This window comes from Triturus cristatus, chromosome 4_1 (assembly GCF_964204655.1).
Source record: "Triturus cristatus chromosome 4_1, aTriCri1.1, whole genome shotgun sequence".
Lineage (NCBI taxonomy): Eukaryota > Metazoa > Chordata > Amphibia > Caudata > Salamandridae > Triturus > Triturus cristatus.
In genome coordinates this window covers 94429409-94451565 of record NC_140585.1, presented here as the reverse complement: position 1 = coordinate 94451565, position 22157 = coordinate 94429409, and the positions used below count along the sequence as shown (strand labels likewise).

General features: G+C 47.8%; 1 protein-coding gene across 2 annotated transcripts in view; it reads right to left on the bottom strand.

The window, feature by feature from the left end:
• The window catches only part of LOC146839637 (uncharacterized), a 590171-nt gene that overhangs the window by 336744 nt on the left and 231270 nt on the right, over positions 1–22157 (bottom strand). For both annotated transcript variants that reach the window (XM_085650371.1, XM_085650372.1), the window contains exon 6: positions 17977–18072. In XM_085650371.1, coding sequence (XP_085506497.1) covers positions 17977–18072 — 96 coding nt within the window. The remainder of the gene's footprint in view (positions 1–17976; positions 18073–22157) is intronic.

Below are 22157 nucleotides of genomic sequence, written 5' to 3'. Positions count from 1 at the left end.
CTCGCGCCTGGAGGCGCATAAATATCAGCTGGGCTACCGCCTCGTGGGATCGCGCGCGGGCAGCGCCCGGGCAAAGCCCGGGCCAAGGGCGGGCCCGTTTAAGCCCATTAAAGACTGGGTAAGACTGGACTGGGCCCCCCCTCTTATATTTTCTTTAAGATTTACTGCCCTGCCACTTGCTATATTCCTTCCATCTGCTTAACTGTAATCTGCCAACTGTTTGGATTTGATTTCTGGCTGTCTACATTGTTGTATCTCTGATATGATGACTAGGGGTAGTAGGAGCAAAACTGTACATGGGGCAGTGTACACATGTGGCCCAATCGACCAATATATTACTAGGGCAAATGAAGCGATTAATCAAGGTATATCACTCTTGGAGCGTAGGGTATCCCAGGATTTGGCTTTAGCAAGGCGATCTTCTATAGGCCCTTTGGCATTAGCCAAGACACCCACAATCCCAAGGGATATTAGGCCTCTAATTGAAGTTCAGGCTGAAACTCATAGTGTGCCAAATATGGTTGATCTTTCGGCATCTCTGGCTTTCTCGGACATGCAATCAAGTTAGGCTCTTGAGAGGACGCCTGAACTTTTTACGAGTCCAAGGCAGGAGGTCCCCATTATTGATCACTCAAGGGGGAAGAGGGAGGGTGCTATCCCAAAACGGAAGAAGCCTAGGGAAGTGAAAAAATGTAAACGCTAACCCAATAAAAAAACCCTGACTACTCGGACGCAAAGCAAAAGTGCATTTACTCAGAGTGGCTCAACCAACATAGCTACTGATATAACAGCCCCCTCCTCGAATCCAATCGATCTCAGTGAGCTTGTTAGTTTGGGTGAGGGATGCAAAGTCTGTGAGGCTAAAAACCTACTTCTATGTAGATTAGGAGAACTTATTAAAGTTTATATGCAACCCATAGAACTATCCCTTTCTAATATTGAAAAACAGATAGCCTCCATGAATGCATCTCCTAAGGCACAGACGGGTGCTGGGTTGGCTAAATCTGGGGAGCCGAAAGCAACTATCACAACTTTAAGGACGGAGCAGATAGTGTCGAAAGCACCCTCTAATGAACTGAATACAAAATTAAAGCCACTGCCAGCTGCATTGAAGAAGTTTGTCGAGCCATCTAAATCCCCAGTCCCTGCTGAAATCACGAAAAATATACCACTCAAACCATCAGGGCCAGTGTATAATAATGACAAAATCAGGGGTGAGAGTGGGCACCACATACATTTACCAGTAGAAGCAGACCCATACATTGTGATTATGACCGGTGTTCCAGAGTTAAGGCCAAACACAGAGGAACCAACGTGGTCCTTAATAAATAAGGTCCAGCATTGGCTTACTACCAATAGACCGCTTCCACCTTTTTGCGGTAGTAGGATCCTAATGGTGCGTAGGGTGCCCTGGTTAGGAAGTGAGAAGAAAATGACTCGGGGGGGACTCTGTCATAGTTAATTTGGACGACCCGCGTACGGATGATTATATTTGCCGTCGTGGTACGTGGCCCAAGTATGATGGAATAAAGGTCAGAAGGCTCTCCTCCTTCTATCCCCTACAAATTGTTGTGCTGTTACCCCTGATAGGAGCATGCCACAAATAAGTAACTGGAATAAAAGAAGGGAGTGGGATGATTGGCCAGGCCACGAGGGTAGAGATACAGCTTCTTCTGTAGGTTGGAGAGGCATACCACTTGCTAATAGATTCAGCTGTCTAGAAGCAGTGGATTGACCATTATCGGGCACAGGACATGGTCCTGAGGGTACTGAACACACCAGTTCCAAACCATCTCAATCCTCAGATAGCTCTATGTCTGAAAAAAGCATAGCACTAACCATATTACTCCAACCCTGAAGATAATTGTTCAAGAAACTTTGCAGGCCCCAGCCCCAAGCCCATGCCCTACTCCTGTATCAGGGTTTAGGGTTGTACCGCCTATGCCCTCCACTGATCTCACGTCCCCTGTTGCATCCATGCCCTCTATTGAATGCCCAAGTTTCCCAAAAAATTATGCTCATGATTTTTTGGGCACTTTAAAGATTTTAAGCTGGAACCTAGCTGGCATCCATAGGAAATTATGTTTACCAGAGTGGAATGCCCTAGTGGAGGCACATATGATCTGTTTATTCCAGGAGACCTGGAGCTTAGAACCATTGTACCGGGTAGGATACATCACCTACTTTGTCGCTGCAGTACTTCCCAGAAATGGGAAGGGTCGTCCCTCGGGAGGCCTACGCATTTGGGAAGCATTGCCCTGAATTGCCGCATAGAACCAAAACAAATTAACTGCCCTGACATTTTAGGAATCTCCTTGAGAGGTCCCCAAAGGGGACCTACCCTTGACTTATTTAATGTATACGCCAGAGGCACTAAAGATGGCTCTATGTCCCCGACAGTGTCTACTCTTGAAACGGAATTGAGAGAAAACTCCGCTGGAGCCCAAGTCTTGGTTGCGGGAGACTTTAATTGCACTTATGAGCCCCTCACATCAGATGATATTCTTGACCCAGGTGAAGATGATGCTAGATGGGGTATCCCAATCCTAACCATTCCCCCGATTAAAAAATGGTCTCAAACTGCGATTCAGCTGAATGCCCTAACGTTGGAGTTCGGTCTAAGAGCTACCAACGGCCGTACAAGTTCAGACCCCACGGGAACGGCCACATTCAATAGAGCTAACCATACCTCAAGGATTGATTACATCATGCAAGATTTTTCCCTTTGGGGTTTGGTTCAGGATATGGTCTTGCCTACCGTCGAAAGCGACCATAATTCGCTCTCCTTGTCCCTCAGGAATCCTTGGCCCAAGGAAGTGATCAAAACATCTCCTAAGCTAGCTCATAAAATCTTTGTCTCCTCCTGTGGGAGACGATTGAAGTGGAATTTGGTCTCAGAGGACGAAACCAAACTTAACACTATCAATGCATTGCCTCACAAATGGAGTTGGATAACATCGACCCGGCCCCTCCAACTTCTGGATGGGTCACTTCCATCTTTGAGGGAACCCTTAGGACTATTGGGAATGTATTTTCGAAAAAGGAGCGTGTGGGCAAGAATATGGCAATTCGGAACCCTAGGGGTAAGCATGATTGGTATACATCTGCTTGTAGGCATGCACAATCTCTCTTGATTAGGGCCATCAAAAGTAAAACTCAAGTAGCGATACAGGGAGCTAGGAAAAATTATAAGGAAACCCTGGCAAGTGCAAGAAAGGCGTGGGAACAAGAGTATTGGTGTACCTTAAAAGAGGCAAGCTCTGGGAAAGATTCAAGGCGCTTCTGGGATACAATTAGAGCCAAAAGTAGACCTGATAGCGACCTTATAACATGTAATATCAGCAGTCAAGTGTGGGTTAAACATTTTTCCAAATTGTATACTCACCAAACTGGTGATATTCCTACAGCTATTTCTAATGATAAACAGGCCTGGGAGGTGGCTTTAGTAAACCCCGAGCTCCCAATAAGGAGAGTAGACCATGCAACCGGCACCTTATGTACAATCATGCCCTTTAAAGATTGGGCCCTTTAAAAATTGGGAGGTAGATTTGGCAGATCCCGTTTTTCTATTAAAGAAGTGGAGTATGCAATTAGTAACATCAGGCCCCAAAAAGCAGCCGGCCCAGATGGCATCCCCGGGGATCTGCTACGCTCAGATATTCCGAAATGGGGCAAATTTATCCATTGCCTGCTCAATGCTATCAGTAGGGGTGCACCTATTCCCGCATCTTGGAAAGGGGCGGAGGTTGTCCCTATTTTTAAAAAGGGGGCTAGGGACGACCCATCCAACTACAGACCTATAAGCCTACTGGATATAACTCAAAAGGTGGTCGGGAAGGTGTTGTTGGTCAGATTACTACAATGGATCGGTGAAAACCACATCCTTTCCGACTACCAGGCAGGCTTTAGAGTAGGCACTGGCACAATTGAACAAGCGTTTAGATTGTTGCTAGTGTACTGGAAGGTGGTGGTCCTGGGCAAAGGCGGTCTCTATCTCTCATTTATCGATTTAAAGACTGCCTTTGACCTAGTACCCAGGGAGACTCTTTGGAGAGTTCTTGCTGACATGGGGGTACCCCACTACATACTATTGTTAATCGTAAGGATGCATGAAAACACCTTTGCCCAGATTAGATGGGGTAGGGACAGAGAGAAAACTAGTAGAATCCCGGTAGAGAGAGGGGTTCGCCAGGGATGTGTTCTAGCTCCCACCCTCTTTTCTTTATATGTCAACGATGTGGTCGAGCATCTGCTGAAAGATCCTTCAGACGAACCATCCCTGGCGGGGGAACGTATCCCTACCCTTCTCTTCACGGATGATACACTCTTACTCTCTAAATCCCCAATGGGCCTCCAAAAATTACTAAACAACTTCCAGGATTTTTTGCGTAGAACGGGGCCTGGTAATCAACACTGATAAAATGAAATATCTTGTGATGAACCCCCATAAAAAACCTGTGCGCCCTCCGAGGCTGAATGCTGTACCTTTGGGGAGGGTGGATGTGTTTGATTACCTAGGGATCCGCTTATCGCATAATATGCAGAGGGCTCCTCATTTATGTAAGATGTTGCTAGCCCACAAGAGGGTAACAGGGGCTCTTGTGAAGGAGCAGCGCTCCTGTGCAATCAGACCTATAGCCCCTGTCATCGAAATCTATGCAGCAAGGGGAGTCAGCTCCGCTCTTTATGGGGCTGAGCTGTGGGGCTCATGCAATACTAGTGAGGTGTCAATATCTGAGAGGAAGTTCTGTAGGGCCATTATGTCACTTCCCCAAGGTACCCCTATGACCCCATTATGCTTGATTTAGGATGTCGTCCCATTGGTGATCTGGTGAAATTTCGCCCCCTACTGTTATGGACTCGGTTGTGGCGAGTCCCGGAGCTAGCTAAATATGCTAAAGGCCTCTCCGAAGTTATGTCACTTCCCGGGTGGCATAGGATAAAATGGTTGAGAGACATGAAAGCCCTCCTGTGCAATCTGGGGCTAAGTACAGCATGGGAAAATAGGTCTTCCCCTCCGAAAGCTACACTTAAGACTTTATACTGGAACTGGATTGCGACCCAACGGAACACTAACTGTACATTGGGCAATCTCACGGAGGACTTTCTGAAATTCAAGGACTTGCCGATCCGGGAATTATATCTCGATATCGTAGAGAGACCTTTTGACAGAACCCTTTACTTTAAATTTAGGACCGGGACTCTCCCACTTCATGCTTTTACATCTCGGTGGAAACCCCCAGCCCAGACCACAGAATTTTGCCCTTTTTGCATATCTAGACAAGAGTCTGTGGCGCATTTTTTATTTGAATGCCAGGAGTATGTACACCCAAGAAGAAGATGGCTTAAGCAATTGTGTCGCTCCTTAGGAACTAGGCACCACACCGAGGCGCTACGCATTTTAATGTCAGACTCTCGCCCTCTGTATGCTTGCGCCCTTTCAAAAATGTTATCATGGGCATGGTGTATCAGAAGCAAAAGGCTTAAAGAAATTGTTTAATTTGTTCTTAATACCTATTTATGATGTGCTTCTCTTTTTATTGTAAAAATTGGATTTTAAAGTTAAATGAAATCAAATTCTTTTTAATTGTGAAGCTTTTATGATATGTTTTTTATCGAAATAAAGCCTTTGACTTGACTTGATATTGCCATGTCTGTAAAAAGCCTGGTCACTGGAAGACTGATCCCAATTGCCCTAGGAATGGCAATAAAGAAAATGTTCCTCCAGATGATACTACCATTCCTCCTGGTACTACTAGTAGTAATCCTACAGGTGGTAGTATTGCACCCAAGAGGTTAGGTGCATTCTCATGGGGAACAGAGGTGGGTCCTAGTTTAGACAGGTCCCCCTCACTAGCATCCTTAGTCTGAGATGGTGGCATGGGATTTGCCACCTTTTCCATAGGACCCAATACTTTGGGCAGGTACAGACTGGAGCCCATTGTCAGAAAGCTGTGGCCTATAGGGACACTGGGGCTAGTGTCACCATGGTGGAGGGAAACAAGTTCCCCCTCAGCAGCTTTTACCTGACTTTAGTTATCAGATGACCAACATAGATGGTGTCAGCACAGATCCCCCCATGTCCATAGTCAATCTTAGCTGGGAAGAGAGTAGCAGTGTCCCCAAACTTACCTGTAGATTGCCTGATGGATAATTTTCTGGAAATTTCAGCCTGGGCTGAAGTTGAACACCAAGCCCATTTGAGAATGTTGGGCATACCTGAGAAGGTTAGTGGGGCTGTGATGGCCACAGCCCAAGCCCAGAAACATTTTGGAGTGATGGAGCCTGAAATAATGGCCCACTCTCTTCCACAAGAGGGCACAAAGGTTGAAGAAAAGTCTTCTTCCCCCCCAGACTCAGCTTCCTCAGGGAACTGATCCTACCCCTTGTGAAGGAACTGCCACAGAGGTAGACAGGTCTGGCCTGGCAGCACCCCTGATGGCAGTGGAACCTTCCAAGGTGGTACCCAGTCTGGAGCAGGTAACCTGCCCCTCTCTACCCTGCCTCAGTCAGCCCAAGGCTGTAGAGGTCAGGGAGGCCAGTGGACCCCCAAAGGGCCCTTATCCAGAGGAACCCCCCCCCATCAGCAGATTAGGGGCTCCCAGGCTAGTAGCCCTAGCCAGGTGAAAATTCCTCAACCCACTGAGGGATCCCCATTACCACTGTGTAGGGACCTCCCCCAGCAGGACACTGTTGGGCAAGGGCAAATATGGGACCAAAAGGCTCCAAACCTGCTCAGCCCCTCCAGTGTTCCACCCAAAGGGATCCAACCCGCAGCTGTAGGCAGCCAAAGGTTGACCCTTAGAGCAAAGTTAAACTCAGGCACGGAAAGAGAGGCATATATGGTGACAAGTGACCTGAGGAAGCTTGGGCCAACTTTATTAGGGCCTCACTTCTCTACTCAGACACCTCATCAGCCTTCTACTTTGCCAAAACACACCACAGGTAGTAATTCCCCATGGTGGTGAGGAATAGCTCAGAGGACCGTAAAACAGGGGGCAACCATGCTAGTGCAGGTGCTTCCTTATATGGCCACTTAGTCAATAAAGACTCAACTGGCCAAGGTTAGCCTTATCTCCTTTTGTTTGGGGGGGCGGTTATGTAGGAAGGTGGAATTTGACTATATGGTTGCCCCCACTTTTTACCTGGTGTTTTGCTGGTTTATGACTTAGTTGGACTGGGATCTTGCTATTCAGGGCCCCAGTCTATCTGCTTTCTCTGTAAAATGGTTTCCGTGTACATTAGGTACATTTCTAATTGGATTCTGGAGTGCCTTATAAGCCCCTAGTATATGGTATACTATGTACCTAGGGCATAGGTACCTCAGAGGCCTACCAGGGGCTGAACCATGTATTATGCCACACCTGGGAAGCACTCCAAAATGACACCACAGGTCTGCTACTGCAGCCTGGGTAATGTGGTGCTTGCATCCCTTACAGTGGTATAGGTTACCTATATCCACTTATGTATACAGACACATATGGACCTATAAGTCACTCCTATGGTAGGCCTTGACAATCCTGAAGACAGAGTGCTTGGTTTTGTGTGAGAGGGTGCCCAAGCATGAGCTGAGCCCCTCTGCAGCTTTCGGAAATACTTCCTTATTGCTGTTCTGCAATAGAGACATACCTTATACTCTTAAGTGCATTATAACCTCGCTGTAAATGCTAACTTTGGAATGGCTGCATCAAAACAAGTCGTGTTTGGTGTCAAACATCTTGGAATACTACCCCCCCCCCACTAGTCCTGGTGGCGGGGGGAGCATTCCACCCTTCTAGAGGGAAATACATGTTCACACTGCTCTACCCGGTTAAAATTTTCCAAAGCCCTGGCATCACAAAATGGATGCCACTGCCACAGACATGGGTCTGGCCTCCTGCTGCTGAGGGAAACTCCGGCAGGGGAGGCCTGGACAATAGGTTTCCTGTCACAGGGAGGTGTAACCACCTCCCTCAGACAGGCAGATGTGTATTGGGGCAGGGTGGGTGCATTCAGAGAATGCTTTTGAGACACTGCCTGGGGCACACAAGGTGTCCCTGTGCATAGCCCAGTTCAAACAGTTTGCAGGGGAACTCAGCCCCTGCTCTGGCACGAAACTGGACAAAGGGGAAGGGTTGTAACCACCCCCACACCAGGTCCTCCCATAGGTGTGACCTTAGAGTTAGTCGAACCCCTAAACTTAGTATAAGTATAGGAACCCAGTCCCAAGGACTTGAGATTACCCTGGACGAAACTCTGCAAAATATATCCTGGACCTTCGACTTTCTATCACGACTAGAAGATGGAAGAAATCTCCCTCGGGGTCAAGGAGTGACTCCCCTGCTTGGCAGGCACCAAAGAAGCAACTGACCGGTCTGCATCGCTGAAGCTCCCGCCGGACGCCGAATTCTTTGCATCACTGGAGGTAGATTTCCAGATTTCCCCAAGGCTACTCTGAGTCCACAGCAAAGCTGAGGCCTGTGGCTATCGTGGGTGATGTGGAACCGTGACCCCTGGACACCATGATCTTTTGCAGCAACAGCATCTTCCTGGTCCTCCTCAAAGTTGTGCTTTGGCCTCCGAGTAGTCCCAGCCTTGATCACCTCATGCACCGAAGATTGCTGAGCTCCACTCCACGAGTGACCCATGGGCCAGTTTCAAGTGCGACCACTTGAGGCTCCTTCGCGATCACAAGCCCGATGGCTAGCAGGTCCCCACGAAGGCAACTCCTTTTCTGCTTGGGCTTTCCTGGTTGCTCCAGACGTGCCATGTCTTACCTTCGCTGGGTGAGTCCCTCAGTCCTTGCTGGTCTGCACGGCAGTCCTTTCTCTGAATTCCTGTGACTTGCCGTTGCCAAGGCCTGTTGGGTCCAATCTGGTCGCCGACACTGCAGCACTCAACAGACTTCGTGGCACAGCTCAAATCCGGCTCATGGACTTCGTTGACACCTCCTGGACCTCGTGGCCACCTCCTGGACCTCGTGGCTGAAGAGTCAAGACACCCATCAACTCACCTGAAGCACACGACATCTGTGGGCATTGGTCCATCCTGCCCTTGGTCACTGGCTAATGACCCAGACTCTGTCCCCTCTGCTGGGTGAGTCCCTCAGACCTTGCTGGTCTGCACATCAGTCCTTTCTCTGAATTCCTGTGACTTGCCGTTGCCAAGGCTTGTTCGGTCCAACCTGGTCGCCGATACCGCAGCACTCGACAGACTTCATGGGGCAGCTCAATTCAGCTCATGGACTTCGTCGATGCCTCCTGGACCTCGTGGGCATTGGTCCATCCTGTCCTCGGTCACTGGCTAGTGACCCAGACTCTGTCCCCTCTGCTTTCAGGTTCCTTCCATCCCAGATCCAGGCTTGGATCTCTTCGGACACTTCTCCTCGTCACGGCAGCAGCAGTTTTTGCAGGCTTCCATTGCAATCGATGAAGCGACCCGACACCAAAAGACACCTATGCACCCGACTTCCCTGGGTGAGGTAACTCGAGTACTCAGGTGCTCCCGTGGGTGCTAGCCCTAGAACTTCTTAAGTCCAAAAGGGTTTGGTCGTGACTCATTTCTAAGTGTCCCTAATCTTTAAATTTCCAACCGCGACATTGCCCATCGAAGATAACGGGAACCAGGGGTTGTGTTTACACACTGCATACAGTCCTCGTGGGTCCCCTGTGTCACTAACTTGGGTGGTTCCTTGGGGTCCCAGCGATTCTACAGGCTCTAGGCCTTGTGTCTAGTTCAGTCGTGGTTCTTATACCACTTTTTTGGTATATGGTTTGGTACGCCCCTAAGGCCCAAATGTGTGTTTGTGCTATTGCTGATATTTGCTAACTTGTAAACAAAGTAATTCGAACTCCAGTCTCATAAAGAGACTAGAGGGGTGTGTGTTAACCTAAATACATATATTTTAAATATATACCTGGTGTGGTTGTCCTTTCATTTGATCATTCAAGGGATTATAGACTGGTAAAACAAGCTGCTTTACATTCTTCACGACTTAGACTGAAGGCTACACTCCATAGCTACCACTAGGATAGCTTTCAATAAAGGTTGTCTTTAACCTATCACCATAAGGGGTTGTTTGGACTGATACAAGGTGCCCACTAGAACTAGTGGACAGCAAATATCAGGCCACCTTCTCACAAGCCAGTTCTTCACTGAACCAGAAACATGCATCCTCAGACCAGTTTCAGGGTAACACCCCTCATCAGCCAGGCTAGATTTGATTCCGGTGGCAAAGTGAGCAGGGGACCGACGTCTGGGCATACCCTACCAACTTAGGGCGAACTAAGCAAACACAAGGAGATGATGGACAGAGTGCTGAAACGTTTCAAGCACTCAACCCCAGTCACAGATCCGTGCTGAATCCAACATCGTTCTTTAGCTCACTTTGCCACCTCAGTTCAGAACCAGCTGCATGCAAATCAGTCTTGAGCCTGTGCTTCATAGGAACAGTACAGCCTGAACTGCAAAGCCAGGTCTTCCCTGAACAAGAAAGAAGCATCCTGGGACCAGTTTTGGGGTAACACCCCTCATTAGCCAGGCTAGCTTGATTCCACTGTCAAAGTGAGCAAGACACCCACATCTAGGCATACCCTGCCAACTTAGGGCGAAAGAAGCAAACACAAGGAGATGATGGTCGGAGTGCTGAAACTTTTCAAACACTCACACTCAGTCACAGATCTGGGTTGAATCCATCATCTTTCTTTGGCTCACTTGGCCACCTCAGTTCAGACCCAGCTGTATGCAAATTAGTCTTGACCCAGTGCGGCATGGAAACAGTCCAGCCCGAACTGTCACGCAAGGTCTTCCCTGAACCAGAAACAAACATCCTGGGACCAGTTTTGGGGTAACAACCCTCATGAGCCTGGCTAGCTTGAATCCAGTGGTAAATTAAGCAAGGGACCCATGCCTGGGAATACCCTGGCAACTTACGGCGAACAAAGCAAACACAAGAAGATGATGGCCGGAGTGCTGAAACTTTTCAAATACTCACCCACAGTCACAGATCTGGGTTGAATCCATCATCGTTCGATAGCTCATTTTGCCACCTCAGTTCAGACCCAGCTATATGCAAATCAGTCTTGACCCTCTGCCTCGTAGGAACAGTCCAACCTAAACTGCCAAGTCAGGTCTTACCTAAACCGGAAACAAGCATCCTGGGACCGGTTTTGGGGTAACACACCTCATCAGCCAGGCTAGCTCAAATCCAGTGGCAAAGTGAGCAAGGGACCCAAGTATGGGAATACCCAGACAACTTATGGTGAACAAAGCAAACACAAGAAGATGATGGATGGAGTGCTGAAACTCTTCAAACACTCACCCCCAGTCACAGATCTGGGTTGAATCGATCATCGTTCTTTAGCTCACTTTGCCACCTCAGTTCAGACCCAGCTGTATGCAAATCAGTCTTGACCCGGTGCCTCATGGGAGCAGTGCAGCCCGAGCTGCCAAGCCAGGTCTTCTCTGAACAGGAAACAAGCATCCTGGGTCCAATTTTGGGGTAACATCCCTCATCAGCCAGTTTAGCTTGAAACCAGTGGCAAAGTGAGCAAGGGACCCACATCTAGGCATACCCTGCCAACTTAGGGCAAACATAGCAAACACAAGGAGATGATGGATGGCGGTCCAAAACTTTTGAAACACTCTCCCGCAGACACAGATCTGGGTTGAATGAACCATCATTCTTTAGCTCACTTGGCTTCCTCAGTTCAGTCTCAGCTGTTTGCAAATCAGTCTTGACCCTGTGTCTCAGGGGAACAGTCGAACCCAAACTGCCAAACCAGTTCTTTCCTGAATGCGAAACAAGCATACTGAGACCATTTTTGAGGTAACACACCTCATCAGCCAGGCTAGCTTGAATCCAGTGGCAAAGTGGGCAAGGAACCCAAGTATGGACATACCCAGACAACTTATGGCGAGCAAAGCAAATACAAGGAGATGCTGGATGGAGTGCTGAAACTCTTCAAACACTCACCCCCAGTCACAGATCTGGGTTTATCCATCATCTTTGTTTAAATCACTTTGCTACCTCAGTTCAGACTCAGCTGTTTACAAATCAGTCTTGACCCTGTGCCTCATGGGAACAGTGGAACCCGAAATGTCAAGCCAGGTCTTCCCTGAACCGGAGGCAAGCATCCTGGGACCAGTTTTGGGGTATCACCCCTTATTAGCCAGGCTATATTGAATCCAGTGCCATAGTGATCAAAGAACCCACGTCTGGGCATCTCTGCCAAATTAGGGCGAACAAAGCAAACACAAGGAGATGATGGACTGAGTACTGAAACTTTTCAAACACTCACCCCCAGTCACGGATTTGGGTTGAATCCATCATCGTTCTTTTGCTCACTTTGCCACCTCAGGTCAGACTCAGCTGTATGCAAATTAGTCTTGACCCATTACCGCATGGGAACACGCCAGCCCAAACTGCCAAGCCAGGTCTTCCCTGAACAAAAAACAAGCATCCTGGGACCGGTTTGGGGGTAACACCCCTCATCAGCCTGTTTAGCTTAAATCCAGTGGCAAAGTGAGCTAGGGATCCACATCTGGGCATACCCTGCCAACTTATGGCAAACAAAGCAAACACAAGGAGATGATGGATGGAGTGCTGAAACTTTTCAAACACTCACCCTCAGTCACAGATCTGGGTTAAATCCATCATCGTTCTTTAGCTCGCTTTGCCACCTCAGTTCAGACCCAGCTGTATGCAAATCAGTCTCGACCCTGTGGGAACAGTCCAAACCGAACTGCCAAGCCAGGTCTTTTCTGAACCAGTAGCAAGCATCCTGAGACCTAATTCAGGGTAACACCCCTCATCAGGCAGACAAGCTTGAATCCATTGGCAAAGTGAGCAAGGGAACCACGTATGGGCATACCCCGCCAACTTAGGGCAGACAAAGCAAACTCGCGGAGAAGATGGACGGAGCGGCAAAAATTTTCAGACACTCACTCCAGTCACAGATCTGGGTTGAATCCATCATTGTTCTTTATCTCACTTTGCCACCCCAGTTCAGACACAGCTATATGCAAATCAGTCTTTACCCTGTGGGAACAGTCCTACACAAACTGCCAAGCCAGGTCTTTTCTGAACCAGTAGCAAGCATCCTGAGACCTATTTCGGGGTAACACCCCTCATCAGCCAGTCTATCTTGAATCCAGTGGCAAAGTGAGGAAGGGACCCACGTCTGGGCATACCCTGCCAACTTAGGGCGAACAAAGCAAACGCAAGGAGATGATGGACGGAGTGCTGAAACTTTTCAAACACTCACACCCAGTCACCGATCTGGGTTGAATCCATCATCTTTCTTTGGCTCACTTGGCCACCTCAGTTCAGACCCAGCTGTATGCAAATTAGTCTTGACCCAGTGTGGCATGGAAACAGTCCAGCCCGAACTGTCAAGCCAGGTCTTCCCTGAACCAGAAACAAACATCCTGGGACCAGTTTTGGGGTAACAACCCTCATGAGCCTGGCTAGCTTGAATCCAGTGGTAAATTAAGCAAGGGACCCACGCCTGGGAATACCCTGGCAACTTACGGCGAACAAAGCAAACACAAGAAGATGATGGCCAGAGTGCTGAAACTTTTCAAATACTCACCCACAGTCACAGATCTGGGTTGAATCCATCATCGTTCGATAGCGCATTTTGCCACCTCAGTTCAGACCCAGCTATATGCAAATCAGTCTTGACCCTCTGCCTCGTAGGAACAGTCCAACCTGAACTGCCAAGTCAGGTCTTACCTAAACCGTAAACAAGCATCCTGGGACCGATTTTGGGGTAACACACCTCATCAGCCAGGCTAGCTCAAATCCAGTGGCAAAGTGAGCAAGGGACCCAAGTATGGGAATACCCAGACAACTTATGGTGAACCAAGCAAACACAAGAAGATGATGGATGGAGTGCTGAAACTCTTCAAACACTCACCCCCAGTCACAGATCTGGGTTGAATCGATCATCGTTCTTTAGCTCTCTTTGCCACCTCAGTTCAGACCCAGCTGTATGCAAATCAGTCTTGACCCGGTGCCTCATGGGAGCAGTGCAGCCCGAGCTGCCAAGCCAGGTCTTCTCTGAACAGGAAACAAGCATCCTGGGTCCAATTTTGGGGTAACATCCCTCATCAGCCAGTTTAGCTTGAATCCAGTGGCAAAGTGAGCAAGGGACCCACATCTAGGCATACCCTGCCAACTTAGGGCAAACATAGCAAACACAAGGAGATGATGGATGGCGGTCCAAAACTTTTGAAACACTCTCCCGCAGACACAGATCTGGGTTGAATGAATCATCATTCTTTAGCTCACTTGGCTTCCTCAGTTCAGTCTCAGCTGTTTGCAAATCAGTCTTGACCCTGTGTCTCAGGGGAACAGTCGAACCCAAACTGCCAAACCAGTTCTGTCCTGAATGGGAAGCAAGCCTACTGGGACCATTTTTGTTATTGTTATTGTTATTGTTATTTTGGATTTATATCGCGCCCAATCACCTGCAGGTCTCTAGGCGCTCAAAATCTCTAGTTACAACAATAAGCTTGGCAGACATTGCAAGAAAGACACTCCCTGGTCTAGCTAACACTCAGAATCCTTCTAAACAACAGTGTTTTTAGCATCTTCCTAAACCGCAGGAGGTTTAAGAGGTTTTTGAGGAAACACACCTCATCAGCCAGGCTAGCTTGAATCCAGTGGCAAAGTGGGCAAGGAACCCAAGTATGGACATACCCAGACAACTTATGGCGAGCAAAGCAAATACAAGGAGATGCTGGATGGAGTGCTGAAACTCTTCAAACACTCACCCCCAGTCACAGATCTGGGTTTATCCATCATCTTTGTTTAGATCACTTTGCTACCTCAGTTCAGACACAGCTGTTTACAAATCAGTCTTGACCCTGTGCCTCATGGGAACAGTGGAACCCAAAATGTCAAGCCAGGTCTTCCCGAACTGGAGGCAAGCATCCTGGGACCAGTTTCGGGGTATCACCCCTTATCAGCCAGGCTATATTGAATCCAGTGCCATAGTGATCAAAGAACCCACGTCTGGGCATCCCTGCCAAATTAGGGTGAACAAAGCAAACACAAGGAGATGATGGACTGAGTACTGAAACTTTTCAAACACTCACCCACAGTCACAGATTTGGGTTGAATCCATCATCGTTCTTTTGCTCACTTTGCCACCTCAGTTCAGACTCAGCTGTATGCAAATTAGTCTTGACCCATTACCGCATGGGAACACGCCAGCCCAAACTGCCAAGCCAGGTCTTCCCTGAACAAAAAACAAGCATCCTGGGACCGGTTTGGGTGTAACACCCCTCATCAGCCTGTTTAGCTTGAATCCAGTGGCAAAGTGAGCAAGGGATCCACATCTGGGCATACCCTGCCAACTTATGGCAAAAAAGCAAACACAAGGAGATGATGGATGGAGTGCTGAAACTTTTCAAACACTCACTCCCAGTCACAGATCTGGGTTAAATCCATCATCGTTCTTTAGCTCGCTTTGCTACCTCAGTTCAGACCCAGCTGTATGCAAATCAGTCTCGACCCTGTGGGAACAGTCCAACCCGAACTGCCAAGCCAGGTCTTTTCTGAACCAGTAGCAAGCATCCTGAGACCTATTTCGGGGTAACACCCCTCATCAGGCAGACTAGCTTGAATCCATTGGCAAAGTGAGCAATGGAACGACGTATGGGCATACCCCGCCAACTTAGGGCAGACAAAGCAAACACGTGGAGAAGATGGACGGAGCGGCAAAAATTTTCAGACACTCACCCCAGTCGCAGATCTGGGTTGAATCCATCATTGTTCTTTAGCTCACTTTGCCACCCCAGTTCAGACACAGCTATATGCAAATCAGTCTTTACCCTGTGGGAACAGTCCAACACGAACTGCCAAGCCAGGTCTTTTCTGAACCAGTAGCAAGCATCCTGAGACCTATTTCGGGGTAACACTCCTCATCAGCCAGTCTAGCTTGAATCCAGTGGCAAAGTGAGGAAGGGACCCACGTCTGGGCATACCCTGCCAACTTAGGGCGAACAAAGCAAACGCAAGGAGATGATGGACGGAGTGCTGAAACTTTTCAAACACTCACCCCTAGCACCCCCAGTAACAGATCTGGGATGAATCCATGATTGTTCTTTAGCTCACTTTGCGACCTCAGTTCAGACCCAGCTTTATGCAAATCAGGCTTGACCTTCTGCATCATTGGAACAGTCCAGCCCAAATTTGGGTGGTGTGGTGAGCAAAAGAATGATGGATTTAACCCAGATCCTTGTGACTGGGGGGTGGATGTGTGCATTGTCTGGCATTCCGTCCATCATTTATTTCTTTTGCATCAGCCAACCACGTCATTCTAATGTGTTCCAGAGAGTGCTGGATTGCTGCCTTCTCTGCAGTTGCTCTAGATCTATACAGATCTGAATAATACTAGCTAAACCTGTCCACTATTGCAGATGGGTCCCCCAACAGCTCACCACCCTCTACCTGCAGCTCAGTCACACACCCCAGCTCTTCTCTGGCTCTCAGCAATGCCGCCAAGACTGAACCCCATCTTTCCCCTTCCACATATGTTTTGGAGACTGTGTATTTCCCCATGTGCTTAATCTTGCTGTCCACTATCTCATGGTATTCCTCTAGTGTGCTTTTCAACACATCCTTCACCTGAAAATCCTCTCCTGCCATGGCCTCTCGCTCTAAATCGCTCAATCAGCTCTCTAAGTTAGTCAGCCTTCCTCTAAGAGACCGGAGGACCCCAGAGTGCTTGGACATGGCTATCCCCCATATATAAACTTTAAAGGACTCCCACATAATAGAAAACTGACCGACAGAACCAATATTAATATCAAAAAAGCTGTTTATGGCCTCTGCCATTTCGGAATTAATACGCTATCTAGTAACAAATATGGCGGGAACCGCCAATTGAAAGGGGCAGTTCTCTTCTGTGGGCTATCGATATCTAGCATTTTTGGGGAGTGGTCTCAAAAAGATCAGGGTGGATCACGCAGGCTCTAATCTGGGGATACATAGGTCTAGATACAAACCAGTAGTTGATTCGAGTGTGGAGGTCATGCAGTGCAGAATAATGGGCAAAGCCTTCATCAGTCGGTGTCCACATGCACCATACATCTAACATATTTAAGTGGGTTGCCGCATCCATAATAGCTCTGGCCACAGCAGAAGGGTGCTGATTAGGGCCCCCGGAGTGGTCCTATGCCAGATCCAGCACACAATTTAGATTGCCTCCCATATTTGCGGCAAAGAAGAAACCTTTTCCAGGTGCCCAAACAATTCCTGATAAAACGTTGGATTGTTAAAGTTATGTCTGTAAATACTAGCTATAATCAGGTCTACTCCCCTCCCCCAGCATGGCAGTATAAACTGCACACACAGGCTTTGCAATAGCAGGCCTGAGACATGTTTAAAGGACTACTTTAGTGGGTGGCACAATCAGTCCTGCAGGTTTATTAGTGGCATTAAATTAACAGACCCAGTGTACAGGGAGTACCACTCTACTAGGGACTTATAAGTAAATTAAATATTCCAAATCAGAGTAAACCACTATTACCATGTATAGGGGAGAAAGCACAAGCACTTTAGCACTGGTCAGCAGTGATAACGTGCACAGAGTCCTAATACAAGCAGAAAAGAGGTTGAAAAAGTGGAGGAGGCAGGCAAAATGTTGGGGGGAAGACCCCCCTAATGCTTTCAAGTCCGATACTGTATTGCAAATACATTGAAAGACAACTGGTTGCATGTCCCACACATACAGGCAGCCATGTTGTTAATGTTTATGTAATAAAGGTTTATAAACACATTAAAAACCATAGGAAAAGCCTGCTTCAAATGCTAGACCTATTTACTTTTCTCAATGATTGTTTAATCCATGTACTTTAATCTATACACAGATTTAATAGATAGATCTGCAGCAAAAACTATAATCAAGACTTTTGTACTGATGATCTATAATGCATCCTTTGATTATGGCCGTTGTGTGGTCCACAAATTTGCCCTTTCTTTCTCACCATCACAGGCGGGTCCTGTGTATCCATCGGCACAAACGCATTCTTGAGACGGGCAAATACCATGGACGCAGCTATTCACGGAGCAGGATGTGGCAACTGTAATGGAGGAAGAAACCATACGTGGGTAACTTTGAGTGGTAAAAGGGATTTTTTGAACATTATATATTGTAGCACGACTACCAAAGCTCATGTAGAACACACTGATAATTTATAGCCTTCAATTGACAATGTCACATGCCGGGACCTATCAATGATATTGTAGAATAACGTAACATGCAAACATTATTCTTGTAAAGGGTGCTAATGTAGCCAGATGTGCCAATAAAGGCCACAATAAAATTTAGAGAGTATGTGACTCACATATATCTCCATCTTTAGTCTGAGCAGGAGCCGGGGGTCATGAATCATGACCCGGTAGAAAGAGTGCAGTTGAGTACACATATCCTTAGGTCTAGAAGAGCTTCACACAATCATTACTCACACATGACCTCAAGCACCCACGCCCAACCCAGCAGCCACATGTGACTTTCTTGCAAGTATGAGGTTGCAGCATATTTCAGCACTGCCACAGGGACAGAAAAGAGAAGATATCTCAGCTCTGGCATTAAGTAAGCATGGACAGTGACTGAGAATGGAGCAGGTGATATTTGTTCCAGGAGTTGTTGGGTTATATAAGCGTTCTCAACAACAAGTGACAAATACTGCATTACCACAAGCCGCTGGCGGCTCAGTGCTCTCAATCTTACCTTTAGCATTATGTCATCAGGTGCAGATGCTCAAGAATTGTTGTTGGATCCACGGTAATTCCTGAAGTTAAATACATTTCAAAGACAACTCATGAAATGTTGGCCCAGTGATCATGGCTGCATTGTTCTTGCTGGTTACACCAGTGGAGAGTTGTGGCCAGATCTCCTGATGAATATAGTGACTCTCATCTTGCCACTCTGTCTCATGCTGTTTTTTTATCTTGCGGTCCATTCCTTTCATCATATTATGTGAGCTGGGGCCTGCCATTCGCAAAACAGCCCAACATGGTATTAGTAAGTGCTTAATTGGTAAACAAGTGCTGGTGTCCAATGTTTTGTTTAGAAGCCCACAACCGGCGTTATCAAAAGTCGGAGCACTAAAAATACCAAGAATGCACACTATTGATTCTACCCCATGCCTCTTTGATCCGCCACCAGGCACTCCCTCACCCTTATTTCACACTCTCTCCTTCTTTTTTAGGTCTCACCTAGACAGCACTTGCGCTGTCTCTCCGAGACATGCAGTATACACTTTAGTGTGGAAGCTTCATTGAAGCTCCACCCACTGTACGCCCATCTTTTCCATTGGCTTAGGTCAGTAAATGCTGCCTCACGATTGAATTAAGGCTTGTTAGTCCCGCCTCATGGCGATTATGTCGTCATTTGTATCCTTCCAAGGCTACTGGCCCCTTTACTCTCCGCACTTTGTTCTGGCTGGCGCCTAATCACAACGGTGCGCACGTGATGACGTGCTCTCTTCCTGTTTTTTTACCTCGCGGTAGGCGTGTGATGAAAGGATGCGTGTGTGCACGTGCGAGGTTGCAGGAGTGGAGGGATGGCGGATTCCACGATCCCCAGGCAACCCAGGCTGTTTTACTTTTCCGCTGCCTGGGGGTCAGATACCAGAGCCGGGAGCCATGACGTCAGCCAGAAATGAGGGAGATAGGCGGGGAGGGGGCAGTAAGTAGGGAACCTGGTTCGAGTCTCTCATCGGCTCACCATCTTGAAATCCTGGGCAAATCATTTAATATCCCCATGCCTAAAAATACACAAAAATTAATTTGTCCTTGTGTGATGAAAGCAACTAGTGCTCATATAAATAACTTCACATACTTCCAGGTCAAGTTCGCGCTACATAGCCTAGCCCTTCCTTCATTTCTTTAACCAATAAAATTTCTCTTCCCAGAACGAGGCTTGGAATGCACTTCTCCTCCCATGCGATGTTTCTGCCAGCTAGCTTAGAAAACCCCTGCCCACACAATTTAATCTGTGATAAAATGAAAAGAATTGTGAAATAATCCCACTGCAAAATGTGCTCCGTCACGCCGCATAATTTGACTTTCGTGCTGCATCGTTAAGTAAATGCTCAAGCACAATTTGGTGTTTCTTGGCTGTCTCATTGTAGTGCCTTGAACAGCTTACGGGAGTAAAGAGCGTCAAGCATCACTGCCCTTGGCGATGTGTGCAATGCAGTGGCGGCAGAGGAGGGCTGCGTGTATATGATCGTGAGTGGTGAGACGTCCGTTTCTTTTTTTGCCGCCATCCGAGGGGTGCCTTCTCTTGTCTCTCGCGCGCTGCTGCCCTGAGTCTCTGTGCAGCTCACCCGGCTTCAGCCTCCACGTTCCCCGGTAAGCAGGGTGTGGGCGAGCGTGAGCAGCGACCTGGCGGGCAATGCGTGCTGCCGTCTAACCCTGATCAATAACTGTTCACGGACCGCCAACATCCGGGGTGGTGGAATTTCGCGCCACTGGGCCTGACCAGGTGGCAGGGGAAAGGTGCTGTTGCCTGGCCTTTAGGAGGTGGGCCCTGGCTGGCCATGACTTTGATCAGGCAGAGGCTTTCCTTACAGAGGCAGAGGATAATGGATCTTCAGGGGGGATGGAGTGCCTGCAAGCCCATGTGTGATGGCATCTTCCCCCCCTCAGAGGCCCGAGGCGGGGCGCCCTTAGAGTTACTTGGAGCAGTGGCACTGTTGACAGGTAGCATCTGGTTGCGCACATGGTGGAAATAGGGGTGCTAGTTGTCAGGCTGCAGTGGGGATCATCTGCACGCATCGTATTGTCATGTTGCTCGTAATATGTTACAGAAGGTCTAACTGCCATAAGACTGAGGTGGGTACGGATGGGTGAGTTATCAGTAGAGTGGTGGCAAATGCGTCTTGTGCCACGGCAAAGGGGTGCTGACTATTTTTCTTTAGTGCACTGGGCCTCTGTTGCTGGTTATCCTTGTCTTCTTTGGTGCTTTCCTTTTCCTCCCGTGTTGCGCGTACCACGGGAGTGGGCGCTGCAAGAGAAGGGGTCCTCACTGCACGTGTTTGACGCCTGTGCCGCAAGGGTCGGCAGTACCCATTTGTTTCCAGGTCTCGATGCAAAGTAAGTGTAGGCCTTTGAAAGTTAAAATGCTCTGACTCCTCTGTAAGCTGGAGTCATTGCAACAGTTTTTGTGCGTTCACGGTATCAAGTGGAGTTTTGCTCACTATCGTGTAATTTTTAAATAAAAATGAATGAACTTTATTTTATCGATAGGGTACGTGGAAGCATAATTCTCACTCCCACCTTTGTTAGCAGTTGTATATTGTGTATTTTGCTGGATGGTCGTGTTGCTAGGAGCAAATCTGTTGGGGTACCTTTAGAAGTATTTGAAGGAACATTTAGATGAGTTTGTCTCTAGATTTCTTTTTTTAATTTTAATTTTCGTTTTTACATGGCAAACGTTGACTATATGATACCGGGTGCATACGCTGTGACAATGCAACACCAACCGTTGTATCAATAAGTTATGTCCTCGCTTGTGTTGCCAAGTAGCCTTCAGGCTTGGGTACACCTGCCTGCTGTAATTGTGCAACCCACTGAAGGGATAGTGCTAGACACTAAGGGCCTCATGTAGGTAGCCAAATACCGGTCGGTAACGGCCGAAATTCGGTAATTATACCGTTACCGACCGGTATTTTGGTCATTGGTATGTAGGGGGTCAATTTCTGGAATCGGAATTTACCGATTCGGTAAAACTACCGAATCGGTAAAATTACCGAATCGGTAACGTTACCGATGTGGTAATTTTACCGAATCGGTAATTTTACCGAATCGGTAAATTCCGATTCCAGAAATGATATGTAGGGGGGGGTGTGTGGGTGTGTTTAGGAGTCGGTATTTACCACCAACTTATAGTTGGTGGTAAATAATTAATGTATGTGTGTATGCATTTTGAAGCGCGTAGCAGTGTGCAATGTGGCATACATACATGCCCTTAGGGCATGTATGTGTGCCACATGTGCACACATGGCCGAATCAGGGGTGCAACAGGGTGTCAATGTGACACCCTGCCACCCTTGCATGTTCTCCAACATTATACCGATTCGGTAATGAGGCATACCTTCCCCTCAATGGGAAGGTATGCCTCATTACCGAATCGGTAAATACCGATTCGGTACTTACC